The sequence below is a fragment of the Pteropus alecto genome, unplaced genomic scaffold (assembly GCF_000325575.1).
Source record: "Pteropus alecto unplaced genomic scaffold, ASM32557v1 scaffold5, whole genome shotgun sequence".
Taxonomy (NCBI): domain Eukaryota; kingdom Metazoa; phylum Chordata; class Mammalia; order Chiroptera; family Pteropodidae; genus Pteropus; species Pteropus alecto.
Window position 1 is genome coordinate 19666603 of NW_006441953.1, and position 26580 is coordinate 19693182.

The 26580-nt window shown below is 36.5% G+C and overlaps 1 protein-coding gene across 4 annotated transcripts in view; it reads left to right on the forward strand.

The window, feature by feature from the left end:
• The window catches only part of PPARGC1A (PPARG coactivator 1 alpha), a 598261-nt gene that overhangs the window by 566952 nt on the left and 4729 nt on the right, over positions 1-26580 (forward strand). For 3 of the 4 annotated variants that reach the window (XM_006918959.3, XM_006918957.3, XM_006918958.3), the window contains 7 exons: positions 1892-1937; positions 2047-2120; positions 13956-14871; positions 15435-15539; positions 15685-15805; positions 25115-25236; positions 25566-25717. In XM_006918959.3, coding sequence (XP_006919021.1) covers positions 1892-1937; positions 2047-2120; positions 13956-14871; positions 15435-15539; positions 15685-15805; positions 25115-25236; positions 25566-25717 — 1536 coding nt within the window. The remainder of the gene's footprint in view (positions 1-1891; positions 1938-2046; positions 2121-13955; positions 14872-15434; positions 15540-15684; positions 15806-25114; positions 25237-25565; positions 25718-26580) is intronic. The other variant, XM_025051802.1, reaches the window with a different exon arrangement.

A 26580-nucleotide genomic window follows, 5' to 3' on the forward strand; every position in this document is an offset into this window, starting at 1 on the left:
AGGATCATAGTCTGTGTCTACCAGTCATTTGAATGGGTGTGGGTTAAACTCTGAGTGAACAAAATCAGTGTCCCTGTAGCGGTGTCTTTTGTGAGTATGGGCTTTTTCAGGGATTAGGATCTGAATGTGGTTGGGGGCTATACCCTTCCTAAGGCCCTCATTTCCTGTTTGCCTTCTCTCCCATTAAATATGGCCACTGCCTTCTCCTGTCCTTCCATTGTCCTTGGCCTTACCTGTACCCAACTTTCAGAATTTTGAGGGTCTTCCTTTGAGCATTTCAGGTACCCTACCCTACACCTTAAAACTAGAATTCCAGTGACTGATTTTCAGTGTACATTTATTGTGTGAGATAGCACATAGTTCATATCTGGTGACATATTCTATAGAACTTGTTTGCATTATCCTAATTATTAGTTGAGCACTGCAAAAGTTGATAAAGTTCCTTCATAAGTGTGTTCTTTTTGAAAGGCTCATTATATCAGACATACTAAAAAAATTAATGTAAACCCAGTTCATTTATCTGTGTATATGAAAAAGCCAATCAATCAATGTACCTAATTTGTAGAAGACAGCAGAGCTTCATATTACTGGATGCACACTGGATGGATGATAAACCATTCCTTTGCTTAAAAACTAAATCTAAGCCTACAAATTAAATATGTAAATACTATTTATCCAAGTAAAGTACCTAATTTCAGCCTAATTTGGACATAAATATTATTTTCACATTTCAAAGGACCTTAATTACTGGGGTTGATTAATTTACTTTAATATCTATTGGTTGCAGTTCCTTTTGATAATAGGAGAAAGGAAATATATTCTGGGCTGCCTCTACCAGTAACTAGTTTTATGGCCTTGGAAATATCATTTAGCATCTCTAAAGAGTTTTCTCAGGTTTTTCATCCATAAAATAAGGAAGTTTATTCTAAAGATGTTTTTGGTTTCATGTCTATGATTTTCATTTCATAAACGACTATCTCTTGACCTTTCGAAAGTAGTTATTTTACTGAGAAAAAAACTGACATAAACCCACATACGTACAAATATATCTTTATAGATAAGCATATATATACATAATATGTGGATATATATCCCAAGGGCATTTCTCATGTTTCCCCCTCCTTCTGTTCAAAATACAAGACTGCCAAAGTGAAGCAATTGGAATTTGGGCGTGAGAAGAGTCTTATTCCCCCTTAATAATTGGGAAATGCCTTCTGTAGGAGGGAGAATTTAGGGAGCATAAAAGGAAGTAGATGAGCCGTCTTTACAAGTGTATAAGTCTCTCAACTGACAAACATAGTATGTTACTTTAGTTGTCTAACAGATCTGGAGATCTGAACCCCTTTTAAGCCATTTGGGTCAATGTCGACAATTTGCCATAATCTCTCAATTAATTTTTAGTGAATTAGAATGGTTATTGAGTGAGTTTTGGCCTCATAGAAATAATCTATTCTCAGGCTAGATATAAAATTATACATGTTAGGAGAAAAATCAACTGAATATTCATAACGTTCTGTCATCTTGTAGTTACTCTGCTGTTTTCTTGTCTAAACAAACCGTGTACTGTATTCCAAATTAAAATAGAACACATTATTTCTCTCTGATGGTATGATGCAAAATTTTGAATTCTTAACAGGGATGCTACATTTCTTTTTTGGAAAATTCTGTTTTTATATGTTTTTTGAATGATAATTTCCTGATGCAAATGTTGTTTGGAATTTTTTTTTTTTTTTTAGCATAATGGACTGTTGTCTGACTTTGATCCAATATTCAGGGATTTTCTTACTTTCATTTTCCAGTTTCCAGTTTCCAACCTGACTGTAGTAGAAAGAAAACAAATCTAAGAAAAACACTCAATATTTCATAATTAGTTTCCTTTTTTTTCCTTTAGCCAAACCAACAACTTTATCTCTTCCTCTGACCCCAGAGTCACCAAAGTAAGTATTAAGAAATGTAACGATTTTCAGAAAGGGAAGGGGGTTCTAATACATTTGGCTACAGCAACTCCATTTCAGTTTGTTTTTATAAATGTGCCATATCTTCCAGTGACACCAAGGGTTCCCCATTTGAGAACAAGACTATTGAACGAACCTTAAGTGTGGAACTCTCTGGAACTGCAGGTAAGCCTTACATTTCACTTGGAGCTCTGTGTGTGTGTGTGTGTGTGTGTGTGTGTGTGTGTGTGTGTGATATATATTAAATAATAGGATGTATTCTTTCTATGATTAATGAAATTAACTGAGAACTAACAACATTGTGTATGAAGTTATTTATCAATGTTTCTAGTCGTTTATTTATTTTTTTTTCAAGAGAAGACATTTACTGTGGATCAGACTTGGGCCAGACTCTCTGATGAATATATATTACTGCTTTGGATCCTCAAATAACCCTATTTCTGATTAACACACTAAAACTTGAGTAGGAGGAGAAATGAACATTTACTGATCTCCCACTCAATACATGTGCCAGGCATATAAGTGGTTTTGGCTAATTTCACAAGACCTCGTAAGGATGGCAGTAGTTTTCTCGTTTTTAAGCTGAGGAAATGAGGTTCAGAGATGTTAAATAACTTTCCCACGATCGCAGAGCTAGAAAGCAAGGAGCAAAGGTTTGAAGCCAGGTTCTCAGTGCTTCACTTGGAACATTTTCTAACTCTCCTTTATACTTAACAGTATAATGCTCTCCTGTATAGTGTTACTGTTTTAATATCTTTTCAGCAAAGAAGAAAAATGAAAATATACTCATTTACCAAAAAAGTTCTAATATGTTTTTAAACAAGAGCAATTTTCATCATCGTTTGGGCTTCCGAACTTATTTAGGCAGTCTTTATCTCACATAGTGAAGTAGAATGAGCAATAATAACTTGGACTGACCTTTGAGAAACTTATCAATCTGAAGAGTTCCAAAGTAGACTTCCGAGTTGGTTGCAAATGGTGTCTTGGCACCGAGTGCTTTAGGTTTAGGTACTTGAATTCCACCAGAAAGTGCATCTTAGGATGTCTGAACAAGAAGTTCCTTGGCTCTGGCCATTGCTGATAAGGGTAAAGGAACTGTAAGCGAAACAAGATGCTTTCAACCAGAACCGTGGTGCCTACACACCCCATAGTCATTGTTGCTAAGTTTAATTTCACACTTTGAGTTTGCTAAATTACCTCCTTTTGAAAGGTTCATTGCATGATCGCATGATTTGGTAAAGCAGTGGAGTAGTTAATTTTATGGTATTTATATATATTTAATAGGTGCGTATGTGTATGTAGACAAACATATGTACATATATGTAAAAATATATCTTTATATACATACATACATATACACACATGTGTTTGCTTATAAGCATGTACATAACATTATTTCTTAAATAAATTATAATTTGCATATATGATTATAAGTTACTCTCGTGTGTATAAATCATAAACTGTAGAGGCCTTCTTAGTGGACCAATGAGAATGTGATTTTGGTGGTTTATCTAAAAAGTTGATTTAAGTATATACTATTTCATTGTTTGCTTTTGCTTAAAATATATAAATATACATTAAATATCAAATTTTTGGTAGGAGGCAGAGACCTTTACCTAACTTAAGTGTGCTAACTCGAGATTCGTTCATCCATCTGGCACACACCTCACTAGTAATGCATCATAAATGGTCTCCAATTTTTGTTTCTTACTCTTTAAAAGAAAAGAATTAAAGGCATTTACGTGGTAGTCATAGTATAGGATCATTCCAGATTTTTAGGATTTTCACGTAAATCAAATCATAATCCCCCACGTTTCCTCAGTTTTCCAACAGCACCCATCTACAAGTAATTTGATAGCTTTTCTTTTAGTGATATACCTTTATTGGGTCTTTTTATATAAATAAGTTTTTTTTTAACTTAGATTTTATTAATTTACACAATATTTTATTCTTTTACTTAATTTTAGTCACCAGTGTAATGGCATTAACCGGTTTGGGAAAATACACTTCTGCAGCTTACAGGTGCAAGGTCACGGAAAGGAATCTATTATCTAGGGGTGTTCAGAATGCTGCCAGTATTGGTTCCTCTGTGTTAGTGAGGGTTGAGAAAGTTTCCACGGTATATACCAAAACCAAGTTTTCTATTAAAAGAAACACTTTTGATTTTTCTCTGATTATAATAAAATTTACTGTAACAGTGTCATTAATATAAACTAGTGGAAAAGTTATTCATAGATCTAAAGTGAAAAAATATCCATAACATTGTTTTCTATGTATATTTTTAAACATCTGTGACCATTGTGTGTGTGTGTGTGTGTGTGTGTGTGTGTAAATTTTGCACCTTGATTTTTAGTTAACATTTTAATAAGAAATTTTTGTATTATTACAGGCCTTTGTTAGCAGGCTTTTAGCATGCGGTATAACAGTTTGAGTAGGTATATCAAAGTTTACTTCATCATACTCCTCCTGTTACACATTTAGGTTGTTTTAAAGTAGTACCATTTTGAAATAGCACTGCAGTGGAAATCATTGTTCATAAATTTTATCTTATTTTCTCAAGTAAATTTCTAGTAGTTATGAATACTGAATATAAGGATATAAATATCTTGGGGCTTTTTGATATATAGTGCCACATTATTTTCTGAAGTGGGTATTTCCATTTACAGTCCTATTAGCACTCTATGGATAAGCTTGCTTTATTTCATTCTTGCTAGCACTGGGTGTATTCATTTTTGAAATGTTTTGCTAATTTATGTATATGAACATGTCATTTAAATAATTCTATTAGTGAGATTATGTTGTTATTTAAAAAGCACTTATTTATATTTTCTTTATGCCATAAGTTTTAATATTTATCTGATTAATGGACATCTGATTTTAAATAATTTAGTTAAATTTTGATAGATTAAGAGCCTACACTGTTGAAAAGCAGGTAGAGATTTATAGAAAATACTTTTTTAATATTTAGAATCTTTAAAAATATTTACAGTGGATTTATTTCTGTCAGTGAACCAGAATTCACCTCACTAGTTTAAATCCCTTTTTCTTGGTGCTTTGAAAGATTATTGAGTAAAACAAAAATCAATTTAACAACATATTCTTAATACCTGCTCTATGCTTACAATATAATAGGTCTTGGTAGATGGATGTATAGCAAGTATCAGACAAAGAGGCTAATCCACATAAAGCATGGAGCATAGTACATGGCCCATAGTAGATGCTAAGTTAATGTTCTTGTGTTTAAGATGTGGGCTTATAGGCTATTGGGAGAAAGGAAAAGAACACATTGTATAAGAAGCATGAAACATTATTATTTATAATGTTTTGCTACCTCCTAAGAAAGGTGGACAAAAGTGGTTTTAAGTTTGTTGAGCATGGTGCTTGTAAGTGTGAAGATGCAAATAGAGAAGCTGAAGTAGGGCCAAATTGCTTTACATAAGAGAAGGAATCTAGAGCTATAAAGAAACAAGGGGATGAGGAAGAACTTGGAGGATGCTCAAGGAGGCTGGAAAGACTCTTTGGAAATTGCCTGGAGGATGATGTATAGAGAAGGAGATTGGTGGAGGAGAGGAGGTTTTTTTTTTTTTTGTAGAGATATTGTGGGTTTGAAATATGTGATGTTTATGATCTCTATTTTCTCTAAAAATCTTGAGTAAAATGTGTTGTGTAGTAGTATTTGGAGGATATGACCAACACTGATTGTGCCTCAAGAGATTCACCAAAGGGAGAAAAGAAATTATTAAAGGGAACCCTGTAACATGACGTCAAGTTAAATACAATGATTACACAGAAGATTGAAAAGAATTATAAAACCCTTTAAGATCAGGAACAAGATAAGGTTGTCTGCTCTCACCATTCTTATTCAGTACAGTGTTGGAAGTCCTAGCTAGAGCAATCAGGCAAGAGAAAGACATAAAAGGCATCTAAATTGGGAATGAAGAAGTCACATTGTCACTTTTTGTAGATGATGTGATTCTCTTTATAGAAAACCCTAAAGACTCCACCAAATAACTATTAGAAACAATAAACAAATACTTTTTAAGTTGCAGGATACACAATCAATGTACAAAAATCTATAGCGTTCCTATATAGTAACAATGAAATTTCAGAAAAAGAAATAGAAACAACAACGACGACAACAACAATTCCTTTTGCAATTGCAACAAAAAGGCAGTTCAGGACTGAAAGAATTATTAAGACAATACCATTATGCAGTGAATGACAGAGGTGATCCATGGAAATGAGTTTGAAAGAGATTGAACTCTCCACAGGCTGACCTGACTTGGGGAGCCTTAAGGGAGAAAATTCTGTGTATCGGATTTTGAAATATGCAGGTGGGAAGGGGAGAAGATATTGATGGAGCAGAAGCAAGAAGGCAGCAAATCAAGGGGATGTTTAGGTAAGAAGGAATTTTGCATGGACAGTGAAATCAACAAGGAACTGTCCAAGATAAAACACATACTTTCCTCCTTCATCTTTTAATTGCTAAGACTCTTCTATATCCTTAATCTTTTCTAGATCTCAGATTCCTGAATTTTAAGTCCTGTTTATATTTCACAATGAAATTACTGTCTGACTCAAAGAACTAAATTATAGGTTGAAACATAAAATCTCCAGTATCAACTATTTTTGACATAAAAAAAATGGCAATTTCTTGTGGTTTAACCTGAACTAATACACTTTATAAGCAGCAACGCTCCAAACAAAAGTAATTTATTATGACTTTTAAAAAACAGTGTAGCTTAGTGAAGTTGGGCAGAACCTTGTTTCTGATTTTGGACAAACCCAAGTTCAAATTCTGGATCTACCCTCATTTAGCTGTATGGCTTTTGGTTTATTTAGATAACTTCTGTGAGACTCAGGATCCTTATACATCAAATGAAGATAATAATTGTACCTACATCTCATTGAGTCACCATAAGGATTAAATTAAATAAAACATGAAAAAAGTTTTAGTTTAGTATCAGCATATATGTGTTTAATAAGTATTAGCTATTTAACTACTGATACTATGTTAACTTCATTTACTGAGGCCATTGTACCTTGCTGCTTATCTTTTTAACTTTTGATTATCTTACCTGTTCCCTGTTATTGACTTTAATGTTATCTGTTCTTTGGCACACTCATATGTAAAGGTATATATTCTTTTTGTGGCGAACCCTGTTAACTCTCCATGAAACTGAACATCTACTACTTTTGATGTGGGTGTGAGATTTACCAAATCAAGGTAGAAAAATCTCCTCCCTGATATTCTCTCTACAATAGCTGTATATAGTTTTACTACAAATTCTAGAGGTTAGGCACATCCCCAATAGGCACTTTACATATATATATTATCTTTTTGATTCTCTGCCCATTTAATTGTTAAGGAAAAGCTGTATGTTGATTCTAGCTCTGTGGAGGTGCATGGGTTCAAAGGCAGGTCTGTTTGACTAGAGATTATATCTCTTTCCTGAAGCCTGAATTTTAAAGATAGTAGTCGGCATCTGTTATGTTAAGAAATGTTAGGCTTCATTTCACTTGCCAAGTGTCATTGTTTGGTATTGGCTGCCAGGAGCATTGTGTTGAGAAAGATTCTAAGGCCAAATCCATACTCAGTAGGAATATCATGATCAGTTAGTGATGTCTGCCATAGATGCAGCATTGGGGGAGGACAGGGTAGAAACAGCATTCGTGTTGTTGATTTGTTGTTCCTTGGTCTAGATGTTTAATCTGTTTGTTTGTGAGAGAGGAATTGTACCAAGTCGTTGCCTAAGCCTTTTTGGTGTCTTCTTTTTCTTTACTCTCACAAATTTTAGAGAAATTTTCTGAACATTTCGGAGGAAATGTAAAGAGTCAACAAAATTCTAAGACCTCCAGAATAATCGCTCTGTCCCATCTGCAGAGTCTCTGGAAAACAGGAGGAATAAGATAGGAAGTTTGCTTTATTAGGTGTTGCCAGCTGGTCTGACTTTGTGATTGTCCTAAACTAGCTCATTTTGACTGATAAAAAAAAAAAGCTTTTACAGGTGTAAAAACTAATTTGATTTCAAAATAGCTGTTAGTAAAGCAAGAAGAGAGAAAAGAGGATGCTCTTTTGGCAGAAGGCATTAAATCTATTATTGCATATGGAGGTTTTCAAAGCACTAGAATTTTTGTTTCTGAAACTGGAATGGCAAAGCAGTGTCACCTCAGCAAGATGATGGTATTAACCACAAGACATGAAGGAATTTGGTTAGGGACCAAAATGACTTACCCCAGAATTTCATATATATGTATATGTACATGTAAATTGTTTTATTGTTATTACTATAAAAGTAATAAAAAGCAATATAACTATTTTATAACTAATTAGGAAAATTAGGAAAATGAGAAAAGCAAAATAATCAGCAATCTCATCACCCTAGCACATAGTGTTAGCAATTTTTTCCTCCATTGATATATTTTTCTCCCCACGGTTTTGATGAGAGTGGACGTGTGATTTAGTGTCATTTATTTTTCACTAATGTTTTCCCTCAGTTTTGTTTGGCAATTTTTCAAAGTGCTTTAAAAAATGGACTCGTTCTTTAAAAAATACTCTACTTATTAACCAATCAATTTGTAACATTTTTTCTTATAATTTTTTTTGGACTTCCCATTTCATAGTACATTGTTCTGGATGGAATATTGAAAAACAGCATACATTTGCTGTACCTTTTTGGTATATACTCTTTTAAGGGAAATAGACCAAAGCAAAATATGAACAGTAGTTGGTAATTTTAAAAGGAAAACCATAGTGTCAGAGAACTAGAAAGTGATTTTGACAGGTCATATAATCCATTCTTGTGCCTGAAGAATCCAAGGGAGACCCAACAAATTCTCCTTATAGCCGTTGCAATGTTTGGCAACTCTTACTGTCAGGAATTTTTTCCACATTTGAAACATATCCTTCGTTTTCTATTTTTAATCTCATTCTTCTCAACCCAACGTCTGGAAAGATAATTTCTTTGTTCTTCGGTTTTCTCTTCTGAACATGATACTATCCAGTTTCTTTTAAGCCAAGGATGCAATTTCCTTTCCCACATTAGTTTGTGGGGATGGGGGAGGCGTAAACACCTGGAAAGCCAGGTGCCCCTCACCCACATCCTGCTCCCCTCTCCTGCCCTAGCTCTGTGGGAAAGGGCACTGGAGCCAACTGATAATATCTTCGTCTTCCGTGAACAAGAGATGGGGAATTCGTTACATGTCATAATAATGTTCTGAAGCTTTTCTGTAAGGCCAGTTTGTTATAAGAATACTTAAAAAGCAATAAAGGCAAGGGTACGCTCAGCCAGAGAAAGGTGTGGGAGGCCACTCTGTGTCAACCATTAACACTTTGGTTGCTGGCTCTTGTGGAGTTCCAGTGATTTCTGGAGCAGGTGGTGGTAGGTGGAAGGTACTGGAGGAGCTTTTATCAATGAAATATCCTAACAACCGGTATAGCGCTAAGAGCTCATTCTGAGTGAGCATCAGCATTTCTTATACCCTCTTGACACCCACTCAAAGTTCTTGAGGCCAAAAAATATGGGAGTAGGACAAGTCATACACCTCTCTTTGCCCAGTCTTTTTTGATCCTTTTCTTTACTTTTTTTTTCTTTGTTTTGGTGAGTTTTTTAAGTAAGTTAAAACTCTTCTTATTGTTTTTCCTTAGGAACTCTCTGAATTGGCATGCAACATAAGAAAAATTTTGCCATCAAATAAACTGCAAAGCAAGTCACAGATTTAGCAGTAGACTTTGTAAAATTTATAAATTTTTAAAATAAAAAAAAAAAAAAAAAAAAAAAAAAAAAGATCCTGCCGAAATTATTGAGTGGATAGGGGAGCACAAAAAACAGAGCAGAAGAGTCACCATTTACCAGAGTCATTCAATTAAACAAAGAAGCCCAAAAGAGAACTCCTCAAAGAAAATCGTTTTACAGCACATAATGAAACACAAAACAAAACAAAACTTGTCTCTGACTTTTTTTTAAATAAAAGGGCTGTTTAAAAAGATGACTGTAGAGTGTGTACCACTTCTCCCGGATTTGCCGTGCAGAAGTGCATAAGTGTGAGTGATGTAGAGGTACTTGTTTATTATAGAGCACATTTCAATGCAGTAATCATAAATATTGCTAAGGTTGTGCTCTGTTGAAATATGACCTACATACTCTTGATTGTTTGTGTTACGTGATTTGTCTGACACCCATTACATTCTGGGTAATAGCAGCCATTTGTTGCTCTGCACAGCAGGCTCTTTTGACAAAAGAAAATAGGCAGCAATAAAAAAGCTATAGTCTGAATTACATTCTGCACAGCGCTTCACTGCTGAGAGTTTGTGCAAGTGTGTTAACAATGCTCTGAACTGCCTCTTGTCAGCCTTCAGCCTGTAATGGCCATCTGTCCTCACATAAATCTGTCAAAACCTGCTAAGTTCAAGAGAGAGCACGGAATATACCTTGTACTGTCAACACCAAAATGTACACATTTCCCAGAAAATCAACACACAGGAAATAATCCGGAGGTTATGGGAGGCATTAGCATTGTTGGTTTAGGCTTGTGGGATGAAATTGAGAGTCTGGCGATTAGTGGGATGATGAGCAAAGGTAGTGGCTTTAGGGATTGGTATCGACTGCCCTCCTACCCCAAGGGAAAAAAAAATCTGGGTAGGAGAGATGGAGTTAGAGAAATCCAATTAGATCAGGTGCAGTGAGGGGTACCCTGTCCCATCAGCAGCTCTTAAAAGTTTGACACTGTGTTAAAAGAAAAAAAAAAATGCTTTTTGCACTGTTGTTTTGCTCTGCGTCTCAACTATCTCTGGAAATGGATTTTTAATTAGGCGCTGGTGGTTCGAAGTATTGTGATTCCTGAGAATTCTTAGTCCTACTTAGAGGTATTGTCCGATTAAAGACATTTCAGTAAACGGTAGAAAGTTCAGGGAGTTATCTGAATTATTTTCTCCTACCCACTGATCCTAAAATAACTTCTACCCACTAAGCAATTATTCTTTATTTGTTTTAACAAGTAGTGCCAACGGAAATGGACAGCCCTGATATTTTCACTCACGGGGTATATTTGGTTATCTCAGAGTTTCTGTAGATTTTAAGCCCATATACAAGAAAATATACTTACTTCGAATTTTAAAGAATTGTTTCTGTATCAAAAATGACTGTGACATCCTTGGAGCTGAGTTCCTGACACACCAGTACTTGATGTAGCATCCAGCACACAGTAGGCATTCAGAGAATGTCTGTTCAATGGCCACCGGCTATCCAATATGTAAAGGAGGTGAAAGGCTTTGTTTTTAACTCAAAGAAACTACAATTGGGGTGTCACCATTCCCAAGAGCAACTTGAGAATCAGTTATTTAAGTGATAATGAGCTTAGGTACTAGGGCGAGGGTTTCAAATGTTCAAGACTAAAAAGAATTTCTATATTTAAAATCCCTAGATAGCGGAGCTATTTTTAGAACTAGTCTCTCTTTAATAGTGGCCTAATTTGGTGTTTCTGAAGTTTAGGGTTTCTTTTCATAGGTCTAGAATGTCAGTCAAAATACATATACCTGAGTAAAAGGCAATGTGCCACATAGGCACTGTAGGACAGTGGCTCTCCATATGTGGTCTGTGACCCATCTCATTAAAAATGTTTAACCAGCTTCTCAAGTGATCCTTGGGCCACCAAAATGTGAGATCCACCCCTAAAGGAGAATCTAGAAAATAAAAATAAAAATGAGTAAAAAATTTTGCAAAACTAAGCCGAAGTGACATTCTACTAAGAGCTTATATAATGTATTTGGAGAGACGAGATATAATTCACATTCAAAAAAAGACAAACAAGAATATATAGCTATATCTGATAAGTATCAAGTGAGTAATCCTGGCAGTAAATTATTAAAAAAATAAAAACTACCTTAATTTGGAGTGTCATGAAAAGATTTATGGAGTTGGATTTCAGGATGCTGTATATCATTTCCCCCAATTCAATGGCTATGTCATTTGGAATATTTGACTGTTATTTACTCAACCAAGAGAGATTATTCATCATTATTTCTTTGAGCAGCTTGGCTTCTTATGAGAAATATTTGAAAACTTGTCATTAGTATCTTTAAATTTGTTGTAATGGTAATTGAAGGTAGTAGGTGGTAGAGATCAGTATGTATCAATGGGCAGAGCAAAAGGTAAAGAACAAGGGGGAAAAAAAAGAAAGAAAGAGAGAAGTGATTGACCAGATAGGAATTTCTAAGACTGAATAGAAGACATTTATCTACGAAAGAAGGAAAAAAAGGGGGGTGTGCCTCAGTGATGCAGATGATTTATTCAATAATGTCACCTCCCTATCATGTATAAGCAAAGAAGGTAGGCATACAGTAGGCTGCTAATAAAGGGAGACTTTTTCGAGACTCAAATGTGTCCCTCTCTTTGTGTTTTCATTTCCCCATCTTTCTGAACTTTTCTGGGATGGATTTCCAAAGTCAAACCACTTTGTATTTTGTCCCCTTTCTTCCCTCAGTAAGGTGGAATTAGCCATGCATGATAATATTGCCAAGTATTGGTATAAAATATTTCATTTTAGGGAGAATATCAATTTCTTCCATGTCTTTAATGTAAAGTAGGAGAGAGAAGCAGCATTTTCCTGTTCATACTAAAAGTTCATGTGTCTTTCTGTGACCTACTTGGTTCTCTCTGAATAAATATATATAAAGTTTTTTTTCCAGCAAGGTAGGATTGCTCTGCCTTTCCTTAAAACATGCAGTTGCCTTAAGTCTAACCCCAGGCTTGCTAGCAGACTTCAAGTTCTTTTCTGCTGAATAGCATTCACCCATCGTCCTAAATAGAAAGTGTATTGTAAACTAAAATGTTCCCTTGTAAGCATAAAGTCATTTGAACTCCAGCCTTCCCTCATTCAAAGTTCCTTGGGCTCTAAAGCCACATCACAATTATTCTTCCTTGGTGTAGGAATGAGTAGCATTTACTTGGGGGTGAAACTTAATGGAGGCAACAACACTTCACAGACTCTCCCACAATGACTCCTGATGGAATTTTGTGCCCTTCTATAGAAAAGCACAGAATGCAACCACTGATGGATTCTCCCCCTTCTTCCTTTATTTTAAAAATATTTTTAATTAGCTAGTTACCAAAGCTTGGATTCGTTTCAATTCTTCAGCCTCATAACCTGCCCTAATGTTATGCTCTAAATAAAATGGTCCCCTGGCACTGCAATATTTCGTGTTACTGTTCATTTAGGTTTCTGTAGCAGAACCATATTTTAGACAGAATGTATTAGTTATGCTTACAAGAATGTATTATACCTACATTAGCCATGGTTTACTAAGTTAATGAACTGTGGAGACGAAGAATCATTGCCATCAAGTTGTAGAGTTGTCTTGTTCCCTGCATTCGTATGTCATATTTTACTGAACTTACTTTGAAGTTGCCTGTATCATCCCACCCTGCCCTGTTTTTGCTGTCATTTCATGCACTTGTTTTCAAGCTGCCTGACTTTGACTCCATGGGTACATTTCTTGGATAAAAAGACCCTGAGCCACTTGCATCCTTGACAGTGTTCTTTGCAGACACATGCTACCAAAGCTATTCTGTGAGTCCCCTGAGTCCCACCGCGTTAATTTTCCGTAACACAGATGATATGATGCCCTTGAAAATGTGAACTTTGGTGTTGCTTGGTGCCATGGAGGGTGGGAGGGATGCGTTAATGTTTCCTGGGAAGCAGAATCTGTTAGCATGACCATTTGAAATACAAAATATCATGACTCTCACTGTTGTCTGTCATTGTAGATCCATCTTTTCTTGGTGATAGAAGCTTAGGGGAAGAGAGTCGCTTTTTCAGGTCTTGTGATGAATTCAGTTTTTCTTTTTCACTCAGTTTTAATCATTGTCTGAAACCTTGGAAAAGTTAAGAAAATTTATTCTGGCATTTAAGAACATTACCTCTGTTTCTTCTCTCTTTCTCCCCCCATCCCCGTTTTTCTTCTTCTTCTTCTTCTTTTTTTTTCTCCTTCTTTTGCTTCAGGCCTAACTCCACCCACAACTCCTCCTCATAAAGCCAACCAAGACAACCCTTTCAGGGCTTCTCCAAAGCTGAAGTCCTCTTGCAAGACTGTGGTACCTCCGCCATCAAAGAAGCCCCGGTACAGCGAATCTCCTGGTACCCAAGGCAATAACTCCACCAAGAAAGGGCCCGAGCAGTCTGAGTTGTATGCACAACTCAGCAAGACCTCAGTGCTCACCAGTGGACACGAGGAAAGGAAGGCCAAGCGGCCCAGTCTACGGCTGTTTGGTGACCATGACTATTGTCAGTCACTCAATTCCAAAACGGAAATACTCATTAATATATCACAGGAGCTCCAAGACTCTAGACAACTAGAATATAAAGATGCTTCCTCCAGTTGGCAGGGGCAGATTTGTTCTTCCACAGATTCAGACAAGTGCTACATGAGAGAGACTTTGGAGGCGAGCAAGCAGGTCTCTCCTTGCAGCACCAGAAAACAGCTCCAAGACCAGGAAATCCGAGCTGAGCTGAACAAGCACTTCGGTCATCCCAGTCAAGCTGTTTTTGACGACAAAGCAGACAAGACCAGAGAACTGAGGGACAGTGATTTCAGTAACGAACAATTCTCCAAACTACCTATGTTTATAAATTCAGGACTCGCCATGGATGGCCTGTTTGATGACAGCGAAGATGAAAGTGATAAACTGAACTACCCTTGGGATGGCACGCAATCCTATTCATTGTTCGATGTGTCGCCTTCCTGCTCTTCTTTTAACTCTCCATGTAGAGATTCCGTGTCACCACCCAAATCCTTATTTTCTCAAAGACCCCAAAGGATGCGCTCTCGTTCAAGGTCCTTTTCTCGACACAGATCGTGTTCCCGATCACCATATTCCAGGTCAAGATCAAGATCCCCAGGCAGTAGATCCTCTTCAAGGTAAACCTTGTCAAAACCCAACCAAAGCCTAAGATGTTCCCAGGAAGTAAACAAAAACAAAAACAAAAACAGAAAAAAACATTCAAAACCCACAGGCAGCCTGGCCCCTCGCCACTGCATTTCTGATGCCACAGAACTAATGAGATTGTTGCTACACATATATTGCACTTCATCTTCCTTTAAATCTGTTGGCCTTGAGCACAGTGCCTTGAGCCAGTCAGATCAGAGAGAGCAATTTGTAAGAAACTTGCTCATCTAACTTTTTCCATTACCTGGAGAGCTGCCCTGTGCCAGGGTAGTTGAGATCCATGTGAGATAAAGCTGACAGTGTACCAGACTGGTGCTCGGCGTTAACATCAATAAGAGACGCTGGAGAGAACACATCACTCCCAGAACTCTAAGCCGACTAGACGATCAGAAACTGTCACTGGGAACTCTTCCTCATAGGAAGAAAAAAGCCGGTTTATATAACACAGTGTTGCATGGGATGTTCAGTCGTGCCGAGCGACCGGGGGTTAAGTGGCAGTTGCGAATGCCCTTTTTGTTTTTCTCCTTTCTCCCAGATCTTGCTACTACTATGAGTCAAGCCACTGCAGACACCGTTCACACCGAAATTCTCCCCTGTGCTCGAGATCACGTTCAAGATCGCCCTACAGCCGTAGGCCCAGGTAACGATGTGTCATTTTCCTCGGGCTCTTCTCATTTCTACGTTTCAATGACAAGACGTTACCTAAAACCCTACCCCTCCCCAGTTTATTGTTCATTTCGCTTTGTGCAATTGGGTTGACTTAATGAGGAAGTTATGTTTCTCAGGTATGACAGCTACGAGGAATATCAGCACGAAAGGCTGAAGAAGGAAGAATACCGCAGAGAGTATGAGAAGCGAGAATCTGAAAGGGCCAAACAGAGGGAGAGGCAGAGGCAGAAGGCAATTGTAAGCAGCTCGTAGCTAACTTTCATTTTAAAGGAGGGTTTCTTTTTTATTTTTCTTTTCTTTTCCTTTTTTATTTTTTTGTGGATTAGAAAATTAGCTAAAGCTAAGGCTTTGTTAGAATATGCAATATGGAGCCTTTTGGAATTAAAATATCACTGAGTCCCTAATCTCTCTTAACACAGATTATTGGAAAACCAAACGTTAAGTTGTATAATTGTCATTCATCTTGAAGCTTGTTACTGTTTTCAAAAATGGAGGGAGCAGATATTTATTCCGTCAAGTATTGGTTCCATCTGGTCAGATGATGACTTCTTACTGTTCTCTGCTGCTCTTTTCTCTGAGTGGAAAATGAGGAGTATCACTGGTTCATCTTTTTGGTAGAAATGAGGATTGGATTGTCCATGAAGAGACTGGGTTCAAGTTAGATTTAAAGAAGGCAGTAGAGGAAGATTTGCTAAGAAAGCCACCATTTTTTACTTGGGCTGAGTCAACATCTAACTGGACAGTTGACATAGCCACATTTCTTATGAACTACTTTCCAGTAACCCATTATGTATCTTGACACCACTTACCACAGGGTATTATAGTCACTTGACATACAGACAGTATGGAAAGATCCAGGGTATGTTAAACTAGTTCATTCTTTGTGGGTCAGTACTTCTTCAGCAGCTGCCTACCAATGGGTAGTCTTTACCCAAACTCCTTCCCATTGCTTATCAACCTAGACCCTGGAGACAAATATGAGTCACTTCAGTTGTCAGCATCCAGTACTGGCCCATGGCAGACATTTCTAGTCAATTATGGCTCTATTTCCCACCAAGCCTTCGTTGCGTCGTAGGGAGTTCCCTGACAGGGTGCTCCAGGGAGCCATGGCTAAGCCATTGAGCATGGTGCTGCTTTTGTACATTGCAGCAGCTGCCTCTCTATGCTGCCTGCTAAGAGTCATTTCCTTGAAGATCAACTTTTGACATATCTTGCATATAAGCAAACTACGACTTAGGGAAAGGAATTTTAAAGGTGACATTTATATGACTCCTTTAAGAAAACTCACTACCATCCACAAAATCTTGAAAAACTAAGTAAAAAAGCTGCCAAAATGAAGTTCAAAATCAAGCATTGGGCAACGGTTATTGGCTGGAAGAGAAGGGTTAACTGAGAGGTTTGCGAATCACAGGCACTCAGGAGGAGGGGAAAAGTAATTGGACACTTGGGCTCAAGGACTAGGGTGTTTGCCGTTGCTTAACGTTGAATCTACCTAAGACTGAATCAAAGGCCTTGTGCAAATTACACCACTTTTCCTCATTTTTCTCAACTTTCAATGAGCTGTGATATTAAGGTCTGCAGAGTATCATTAGTTAATACTTAAGACTAATGAAAATTAAAAATTCAATTTTTCTAATTTTGCTGTTTTTAATTAATAGCCTATTCAGTAATTATAATAACTCACATTTATATAGTGCCATGTAGTTTACAAAGCCCTGTAAGATGGCACATTACAGTTAATCTTTACAAAAGAGAATTGTGTTGAATAAATATCTAGGAAAATAGTTATTTCAGTGTTTGCAAATTCGTATTTTATAAAATCCTTTATGTTTCTTCCCAGAACTATGCCGTTAAAGAGAGAGATTAATAATTTCATCGTTTATTTGCTTGTTTGGGCAAAATACACATAGCCATAGCCAAAGCTATGTAAATAAATATAGATGAACGATATTGCTTAGTTGATTCCTTCAAAAGATAATTTAGTACCAGATACTTAACTGGAGTGAAGGAAGGGAAGTTAGTTGCTCTTTTGCTAGTTTGGCTCTTTTTAAATAGATCAAATAGTGTGATTGGTCTACATTCCATTGTTGGTGCCTGAGCCAAAATCACTCTTGAGGTCATCAACCTCAGCTCAGGAGCAGATACCGCCCTGCCTTCTCTCTGTGTTGCAAATGTTAACCAGTTCCTTAGTTAATTCTTTGACTAAGACAATCTTTCATTAGTTCTCTTCTAATGATGGCTTATATTATTGTGCAAATGACAACTTGGCTTATATTAAGTAGTTACAAATTAACTAGACATTTATGAGAATTTTGGCTTTGAGATTTTTTTTTTCTTTTTCTTTTCGAAAAGCAAATTGAGAAAAGCCATGACATAGAGATTGTTTACTAATACAGTGGTCTACATAGGTAGTAAAACTTAATATAAAGATTTGGGACTTACTGTTAAACCAATTTCTACTTGGAAAATTATGTGCTATTTCCATTTAACATAAGTGAAAACTCATGACTCTTTATGTGAAAGGCATTTGCTAGGTGCTTAGGATATAAAATTAGGTAAGATTTGGTCCCCTACAAGTCTACTGGAACATAAAGACAAACAGCCGATAGGGGAGTTTAAGTGCTATTGCAGAAGATGTATCTAATGTACTGTGGTGGCATTCGGTGGGCACCCAGACCCGGGAATGAGGGAGGTCATCCCTGGACAGGGTGAAATTGAAACATAAAGGTATGAAGATCAAAAGTTTTCTATACCTGTGCTGTCCAGTATGGTAGCCATTAGCTATATGGCTAATTCAGCTACTCTTGAATTTAGATGCTCTGTAAGTGTGATTGGATTTTGAAGAACATACAAAAATGAGTGTAGAATACTTCATTAATATTTTTTATATTGATAATTTAAATCATAATATTTTGTATATACTGAGCTAAATAAAATGTAACATTAAAATTAAATTTCTGGCTTCTTTTTACTTTTAAAATGTCCCTCTTAGAAAATTTAAAATACATATGCTGCATATGTATTTTCTTATTATTTTCTTGGACATTGCTATTCTAGGCAGAGGCCATAGCCCATTCTGAGTCTCTGGAAAAGAGCAAGGTATATTGGGAAGCTACTAGTCATTTAACTAGAACACAGGAGAGGCAAGAAATAAGTCTGGAGGGCTCTGTGGAAGCCAGACCTTTGAAGGGTCCCGTAAGTCATGATAAAGATTTTGAAGTCTATCTTGAAGGCATAGTGGAACTGTTTAATGAGTTTACCCACAGGAAGATTTTCTGATTGATTTCCTTCCTCAAAATGATCTTCTTTCTTATGCCAAAATGCATTTGCAAAGTGTATTTTTATGAACTTGGGCACAGAGATACAAGCAATGACTTTTGATTCATTTGACTAGATTAGATTGAAAAGTCATTCATGAGACAGCAAAAGGAACTAGGACAGTCCCCTTAAGTTTTTTGAGTAGGTGATTTCCATTCAGATTTTTGAGATACCTTTAAAGTAATGACTAAGTAGCAAATTATATTTTAGGAATCCAGCACTGTACCTAAAGGAATACTTTAGGTACAGTGCTGGATTTTGCATAAATTCAGATCAATCATGTAATTAGAAGACTAACAAAGCAGAGGCTCCAAAGGGAAATGAACAAATATAATGTTAAAATCATATAATAATTGATAACTTATAAAATTAGTCTTTGCTACCTTTGTCTAGTGGTCTGTATTGCTTTTATTTTTAGCTCCATAAGAAAGAGATAGTTTGGGAAGTCTGAAAACTTTTCATTGCATATGCCTTAAAAGTCTTTATCCAAATCAACTTGAGTACATCAAATCAAAGACAAGAGAAAACTAGTAATTAGTAATTCATATATTGGGGTTGAATATTGACATTATTTCCACTGCTACTTTCCTCCAATTTTCATCTAAACTCTTCCCCAAAAACCAGTTCACGCTCTGCCTTTCTCAGCCTTATAGGCTTGAGATAAGTCAGGTTATATTGGAACTCTGCAAGCCAGAGTTTAGTACTTAATGTCTAAACTGTCACCGCTCTAATTTTTTGTGGACTTCTAAGTCCAACTCCATTTGCAATCTGTACAGTTCCCTGCCAGAAAACATGATAATGGGATGTTAATTTAAAGGGCAAATCTAGACATTATGATATGGCTCAGCGCTTAAAACCAAAACCAGATGTGCTTGGGCAATGCCTGTGCCATTTCATTTCTCTTCTCCATCGGTTAGTATGCAGCCCAGGAGCCAGGAGTGGTACATCATCACTGATAATTATCAGCTTCTTCCAAATGAAAAAAAAAATGTGTAATTTCTCACAGTTTTCTTTTGGGAGAAAATTAAGTAGTTTTCTAGCGAAGGCTTTTTCAAGACATATTTCATGTGGTGAATATATCTTATGAGTCTAAGCTCACTATTTAGAAATTAGCAGTTTTATCAAAAGTAGTTATATATACCCTCCATCTATAGTTTTCACATTTTCTGATTTATCACTGTGCTCACTTGCATCTTAGCTCTTACTTGCATGTTAATGGTTAAGTAGACTAACATGGACTTATTCAGATATATCCAAACTTAGACACTAAGGGAGGATATTCGTGGGTGCTCCTGGGATGTGGGCAAATTTGGAAAACTGAATGCTATAGTTTTGTTTCTTCCCTAAGAGTGTCCCCTAGTAGTAGGCACTTATTGAATGCCTACTGAATTAAATGAGCATAATCAACATTAAAGGCAAGAGAAAAAAGAACCTTTTGATTTTGGATTTTGTCAGAGTTTGGGCATTTTTCTGTCCATCCATACCTTTTCATGGTCACCTACTCCTCTCAGTTTATCCTTTCATTTGAGGACCTAGCTATACCATTCACCCTAGAAGTGGCATTGATGTTATCCATTCCTCTCTATAGTATTTATGGTGTCCTTGGAATTTTTGAAAGAGTCAGGTTGTAGCTCATCTGGAAATGAACACAGATCTTTCATTGCCAAAGTTGACATCCAATTTCCTTAGCATAGGAAGAGGAATTTTTACATTATTCTGACTTGGAAATGTAGAATGAAAGTTCTGAGGACCCAAGTTCAAATTCTGTCAGGCTGTTCCCTGATGTTACCTAGCATTGCAGAACATTTTAGTGAGATAACCTATTAAAAAGCATCAGACACGGTCCTTGGCATATTTTAGGCAGTAAATATCGATATCCCTATTTTTTTTTTATTCTTAGTCAAACCCCTTTTACCAGGAGTTCCTTATTATTTGATGAGAAGCAACCATTGTATCAACTAACTGGGAGTCTCTATTCCCTTTTTTGCAAAGTCAGTTAATTCAGTCAAGATTTTTTCTTTATTTACTTCTTGTGTTTTGATATAATGAGGATTTACCATACCTGTTAATACAACATAAATCTTCAATTTTATTATCCACCACATCAGCAAACTAGCTTTTGTGAAAATTGAAGCTAAAAGATGTTTGATAAATGTTACCTCCTCCTCAATAGTGAAAGTTGGTCTGAAAATCATTTTTCAAAAGCTTTTGCCAAAGGTTTAGAGTTCCTCCAAGCCTTTAAGAAGTTGGAAAAGTTATTAAGCATTTTGATTTCTTTTCCTTTCATCTCCTGTTTAGAAATTAATGTCTTGAAAAATTGGCTGCAAATGTTAAGGTTTTTTTAAAGATATGGAATCTATTCATCTGTCTAATAAAACTGTAACCTGTTAAAAATAATCAGTTCTTTGCTAGACATTTTGGCCAGTCTTGGAAAGATTTTTGTCTTTGCTTTTAAGACCTTCAGATGTCTTTTAGTTTCATTTTTAGCACTAGGAAAAAATGATCACTCTCTTCATTTTCTCAAATGAGAATTTTAACATGTATTCAATCTCTGATCTTTGTAAGGTAGCAAGACATGGTCCCATTCCTGTGTTTCATAAAAGGAGATGATAGACAAATAGGTAATTTAAGGGATTGTGGACCAGCCCTTTGGAGTTCTGTTTCTCCCGTCTAGGTTGTGTCTTCTTTCTACTGCAGAATGTATCAGTATCTGATATAAAAAGTCTTCTGGTTTATCTTCTTTGTGGGATCATTGTTACATACAGCATTGCTATAAAGAAGCAATTCAGAGACTCTCCCAATATGTCTGCATATGGACGTGCATATGGTCGATTTTAGCTTTCACTTCAAATTTCCTTGAATACGTAGGCTGTGTATATTCCCGTAATGGTAGTTGAGCAATTTCCTTGTGATGGTTCAATTTCTTTCTCTCTCTTCTGCATTTCCCCCTCCTTTTCCTCTATACAGTAGTAACCTTTCTAAAAAAGCTCATTAAAAAAAGTCCGTAACACCCATGCAAGCAGGCGCCGGGAAGTTTAGATAACAGCCCCATCACATTTGGCTGTTTGGCTAGAGCTGGCTGCATAAATGGAATGGAATGTGATGTTATGATTCCCTCGCTCAAGTGTACAGTGCTGCCCCAGGACGAGCCTCACCATCATTTATACTTATTGACCTCCAGAATGTGCTGGGTTCTCCGGAGAAACACAATTATAGGCTTCGATTGAGACATACAATCTACATGGAAGTGAATCAGGCAGCCTACTCTGTTTGCTGTACATCATCTGGTCACTTATTTAAGCTTAACAGCTGATGTCAGAGGAATTGTGTTTTACCAACTGCTTCAGCAGAGCTCTGCCTCTGATTCTCAAAGGTGATTTTTAAGAGTTAGAGTCCTGCGAACTTGCAGCTACTCCACACTTCTAACACTTAAACCTGTAAAAACATATGGAAACCTTTGTTCATTCACTCAGCTGAGCTACCTGAGTAGGACTTTTTCTGTGATAAAGCATCAAACCTGGCTTTTATTCTCCATTGCCTTAGAGAGCCACGGAGAGTAAGGACACACTTAGGCATCTTTGATATAATGAAGGATATGGGGTAAGTGTTAATTGATTGCCAATTGACTAATTTTTCAACAAATATTCATTGAGACTTTGTTATATTTCAGGTATCCATAAATCATAGTAGTCCACAGGACACATATGGTCTTTGCTTTCATGAAGCTTTCATTGTATGAGGAGATAGACACTAAACAATGAATAAACTATTAACTATTTGATTATAATTGGCATAGAACTACAAAGGAGAAATAGCATGTTCGATAAGAGCAACTAATAGGAAGCCTGACCTCATTTCAAATCTCAGAAAAGAGATGATTGTTGAGTTCAATGTAATTCTAGACATTATGTGCATGTTGGTAGCGGGAAGGGAGAGGCAGTGTGGGAAGGATGCTTCAAGAAGCAGTGGAACAGCTTGTGCAAAGGCTTGGAAAAGGAAGGGGCACAGTGTATCCTCAGAGATGCTAGAAGCTCAACGTGGCTGGAAAATAGCGTAAAGGTAAGAATGGAATGTGGGAGACAAAGCCCGTGATGATGACAGGTCCAGACCACAAAGGGCCTGGTAGGTTCTGTTAATGATTTAGGGTTTTCTTTAAAAGTTGTGAGAAGTCATTTAAATGTTTTACACAGTAATTGGTACAAGCAGATTTCTGTTCTCTTATCAAAGACTATTCTGACTGAAGTGGAAGACTAGGTTAGAGGATGGTAAACATGGACATAGGATCCAAGTTAAGAGGCCGTCGTCGTTATACTAGTTCAGAAAGAGATGCTGGCAGCTTGGTTTAGGGGAGATATAATAAAGGAGACAGACTGGAGAGAGATTTAGGAGATAAAAATCAACAGGACTTAATAGTGATAAATATGTGCAGTCAGTGGACTAAGAGGGAGGAATCAAGGAAGGCCCTCAGGTTTTTGTCCTGAGTAATTGGCTAGATGGTGCTAACTTCACTGTTACAAGAACACTGGAGAAAGACTCATTGGGAAAAAGGCAGAACTAGAGAGTTTGGTTTGGGCGATGTTGGTCTAGTCTGAGGTGCCTACGGGGCATTAGGCCTGAAATGTCCAATAGATAGCTGGTTATTTGAGTTTAAAGTTAGAGGCATTTCCATGATGAAAATAGAAATACGAATGTTGCAAAGGTTCAAGGAAGATGAAACATGGATGATCAGATCACCTAGGAGGATATCTGTTACAGAGTCTGTAAATTGTTCAGTTATATTTCACAAGCACTTATTGAGTGCCGAGTCTTTGCCAGGTCCTTTGCTAAATACTGGACACATGAAAAGGAAAGACATTTCGTAAATAACATAGGACATCTCTTTGCCTTAGGCCTAAATTACTTTTCACATCATCGAAACAGGATACTCTCAATACATTCGGGAAGAACTCTTAGGCAAGCTAAATCCGTATCTTAGTCCTGCGCCCCCTCGTCTTTGCTTCCATCTAACTTAAATCTTCGCAATCTGAAGTTCATTCCATTCTTGTTTGTCCTTGATAGACATACAGCCTAGTTGGTAAGCGCATTCTTTATATTAACTCCTTGTATTCTTACCTTTTCTCACTTTTGAGAGTCATCCTCCTCTTTGGCCTTGTCTTCTTAGAATGGGAATTATAGGGTTGTTTCTTACATGAAGAATGCATTTCTCTCATTTTCTTTTTAAGAAATACATCCTCAGGCTATAAAATATTCTTCCCATATTTTTTAGATTATAAATTGTTGATGAGTTTCAGATCGTGATGATATTAACTCCATTTGAGAAAATTAGGCCACACCCTTCTAGTATGTTTCTAAAATAAGATTCATTGGCAAAGTGAAGTTTATAGCCTCTTCTATAGCTCTTATTCTTTGGAGACCCATGGCTTAAAATAGTCTACATTTTAAGACCGTATTTTTCAAATTATTGTCTTCAGACCACCTGTATCAGAATCACTGGGGTGTGCTTGTTAAAAATGAAGATCATTGAACCTTATCTTCCAAATATTTTTTTAGCACAGCTGGGATAAACCCTAATAATTTGCATTTTTAATAAGCTCCCCAGGTAATATTTATTTATACTAGAGTTTGAGAATCACTTTTTTGAGGAATGTCAAAATTTGTACATCAAACCATCATGCTATCCACCTTAAACTTATATAGTGATATATGTCAATTACTTCTCAATAAAACTGGAAAAAATTATACATTTCATTATTAGAATGCTGAGTTAATGAGAAATTAAACAGTTTTGCAAGCCAGGTGTTTTTGTTTGTTTGTTTTGTTTGTTTTGGTTTTTTACCAATTTTAAGGATTAATAATTGAGCCACAGGAATGAAAATATTTAATAGGTATTGTCCAGTTATTCAGTGACAAAATGATCCCATCACACATATTTTTTTTCCTAATATATGAAAGTTCATATGACTGAAGAATAGGGATGGATAGGAAAAATAGAAGAGAATGAGGTGTCAAAGAGAGAGAATGTAAGTGATGAGAGGGATATTGAAGAAATAGGAATTAAAACTTGGTTCGAGTGTAGTCTTTCATTCAGTTTTAGCGTATGTTTTGCTTTCATTGGCATGGTCTGTGGGTTCTTATCATGCATGATTTTGCCTTTATGAATATTTCTAGGGGTTCGACTTCTCTCTTACCTCCAGAACTAGCAAGTCTCTCTTTGCTCCCCACCCCCAGGAAGAACGCCGTGTGATATATGTTGGTAAAATCAGACCTGACACAACACGGACAGAACTGAGGGACCGTTTTGAAGTTTTTGGTGAAATTGAGGAGTGCACAGTAAATCTGCGGGATGATGGGTGAGAATCTTCAAGATTATTTCTTGTTTAGAAGCTGACATATGTAAAAAATTATGGCCATAAGATTACTGGGATGGGGATGCTTTGACAGATGACATGTTGAGTTCAGAACCTTATTTATTTTCTTTCATCCCTATTTATTAATCTTTCTAGTTGAGATTTTCTGTCCCAGAAATAAGTATTTAGCTGCTTGACAGGACAATCACACTGATAAATGGATGCAGTGGTTCAGACGTTGGCACCGGCGAAGTCTCCCAAAGTAGAAAGGGTTACAGTCATATATGCTAATGCTTTCTCACTAGATTTGAACTTCTCTTTGTCCATTGCAGAGACAGCTATGGTTTCATTACCTACCGTTATACCTGTGATGCTTTTGCTGCTCTTGAAAATGGATACACTTTGCGCAAGTCAAATGAAACTGACTTCGAGCTGTACTTTTGTGGACGCAAGCAATTTTTCAAGTCTAACTATGCAGACCTAGGTATGGATTTTATTGTACATGGAATGAGGAATCCATATGTAGAGCTCAAAATGGAAGCAAATGTAAACCGTAGGCACATCAGGGTAGACTGTTATTTTATTTTCTGCAGGGACTATTTGAATACAAATTTCATCTTATTATTTATTTTTTTAATGCCCAAGGGGCATTCAGAAGCAAGGGGCGTAGGTTTTGTCAACAAAGGGCAGAAGTCAATTCATTGTCCTGTCTGCCCAGATGCTGAAATTCTGCACTGTTTGTATGTATACGTGGAATGTTGTGTTTTGCGTGTGCATATATCGTGTGTATGTGTGGGGTATAGTATGTATGTGCATGTTTTATGTTGTGTGTGTGTCTTTGTACGTGTGTGTAATCTGCCATTGCTTTCTGTTCCCACCATGAATCTTTTTGGACAAACCATTGCCATCATTGTTTTATGAAACAGACTATACAAAAGTCTTGTTCTTTTTCCCTTATTATCTCACAAAGTTGTAAAAATTTTAACTTTTCTACAAATTATACCTTGAGAGGAGAAATAAAAATTTATATGCTAAATCACACTAGACTTTCTTTAAACAACAACCAAAAAAAATGTTATTTTTCTGAATATTTCCACATGCTAGACACTGTGCCAGGAGGGGCTTTGCAAACATTTTCTCATTTAATTATCAGGACAGTCATAGGAAGCAGGCTTTATTATTATCATCCCCATTTTACAGATAAGGAAATCGAAGCATAACCACTATTACCTAGTATGTGATTTACTTTCCAGTATTTTGTCTCAGAATGTCTAATTTCTTATAGTTGGTCATATGTTATATATAAATATGTATTTTTAAATTCTATTTCTCTATTAAATTATGTAA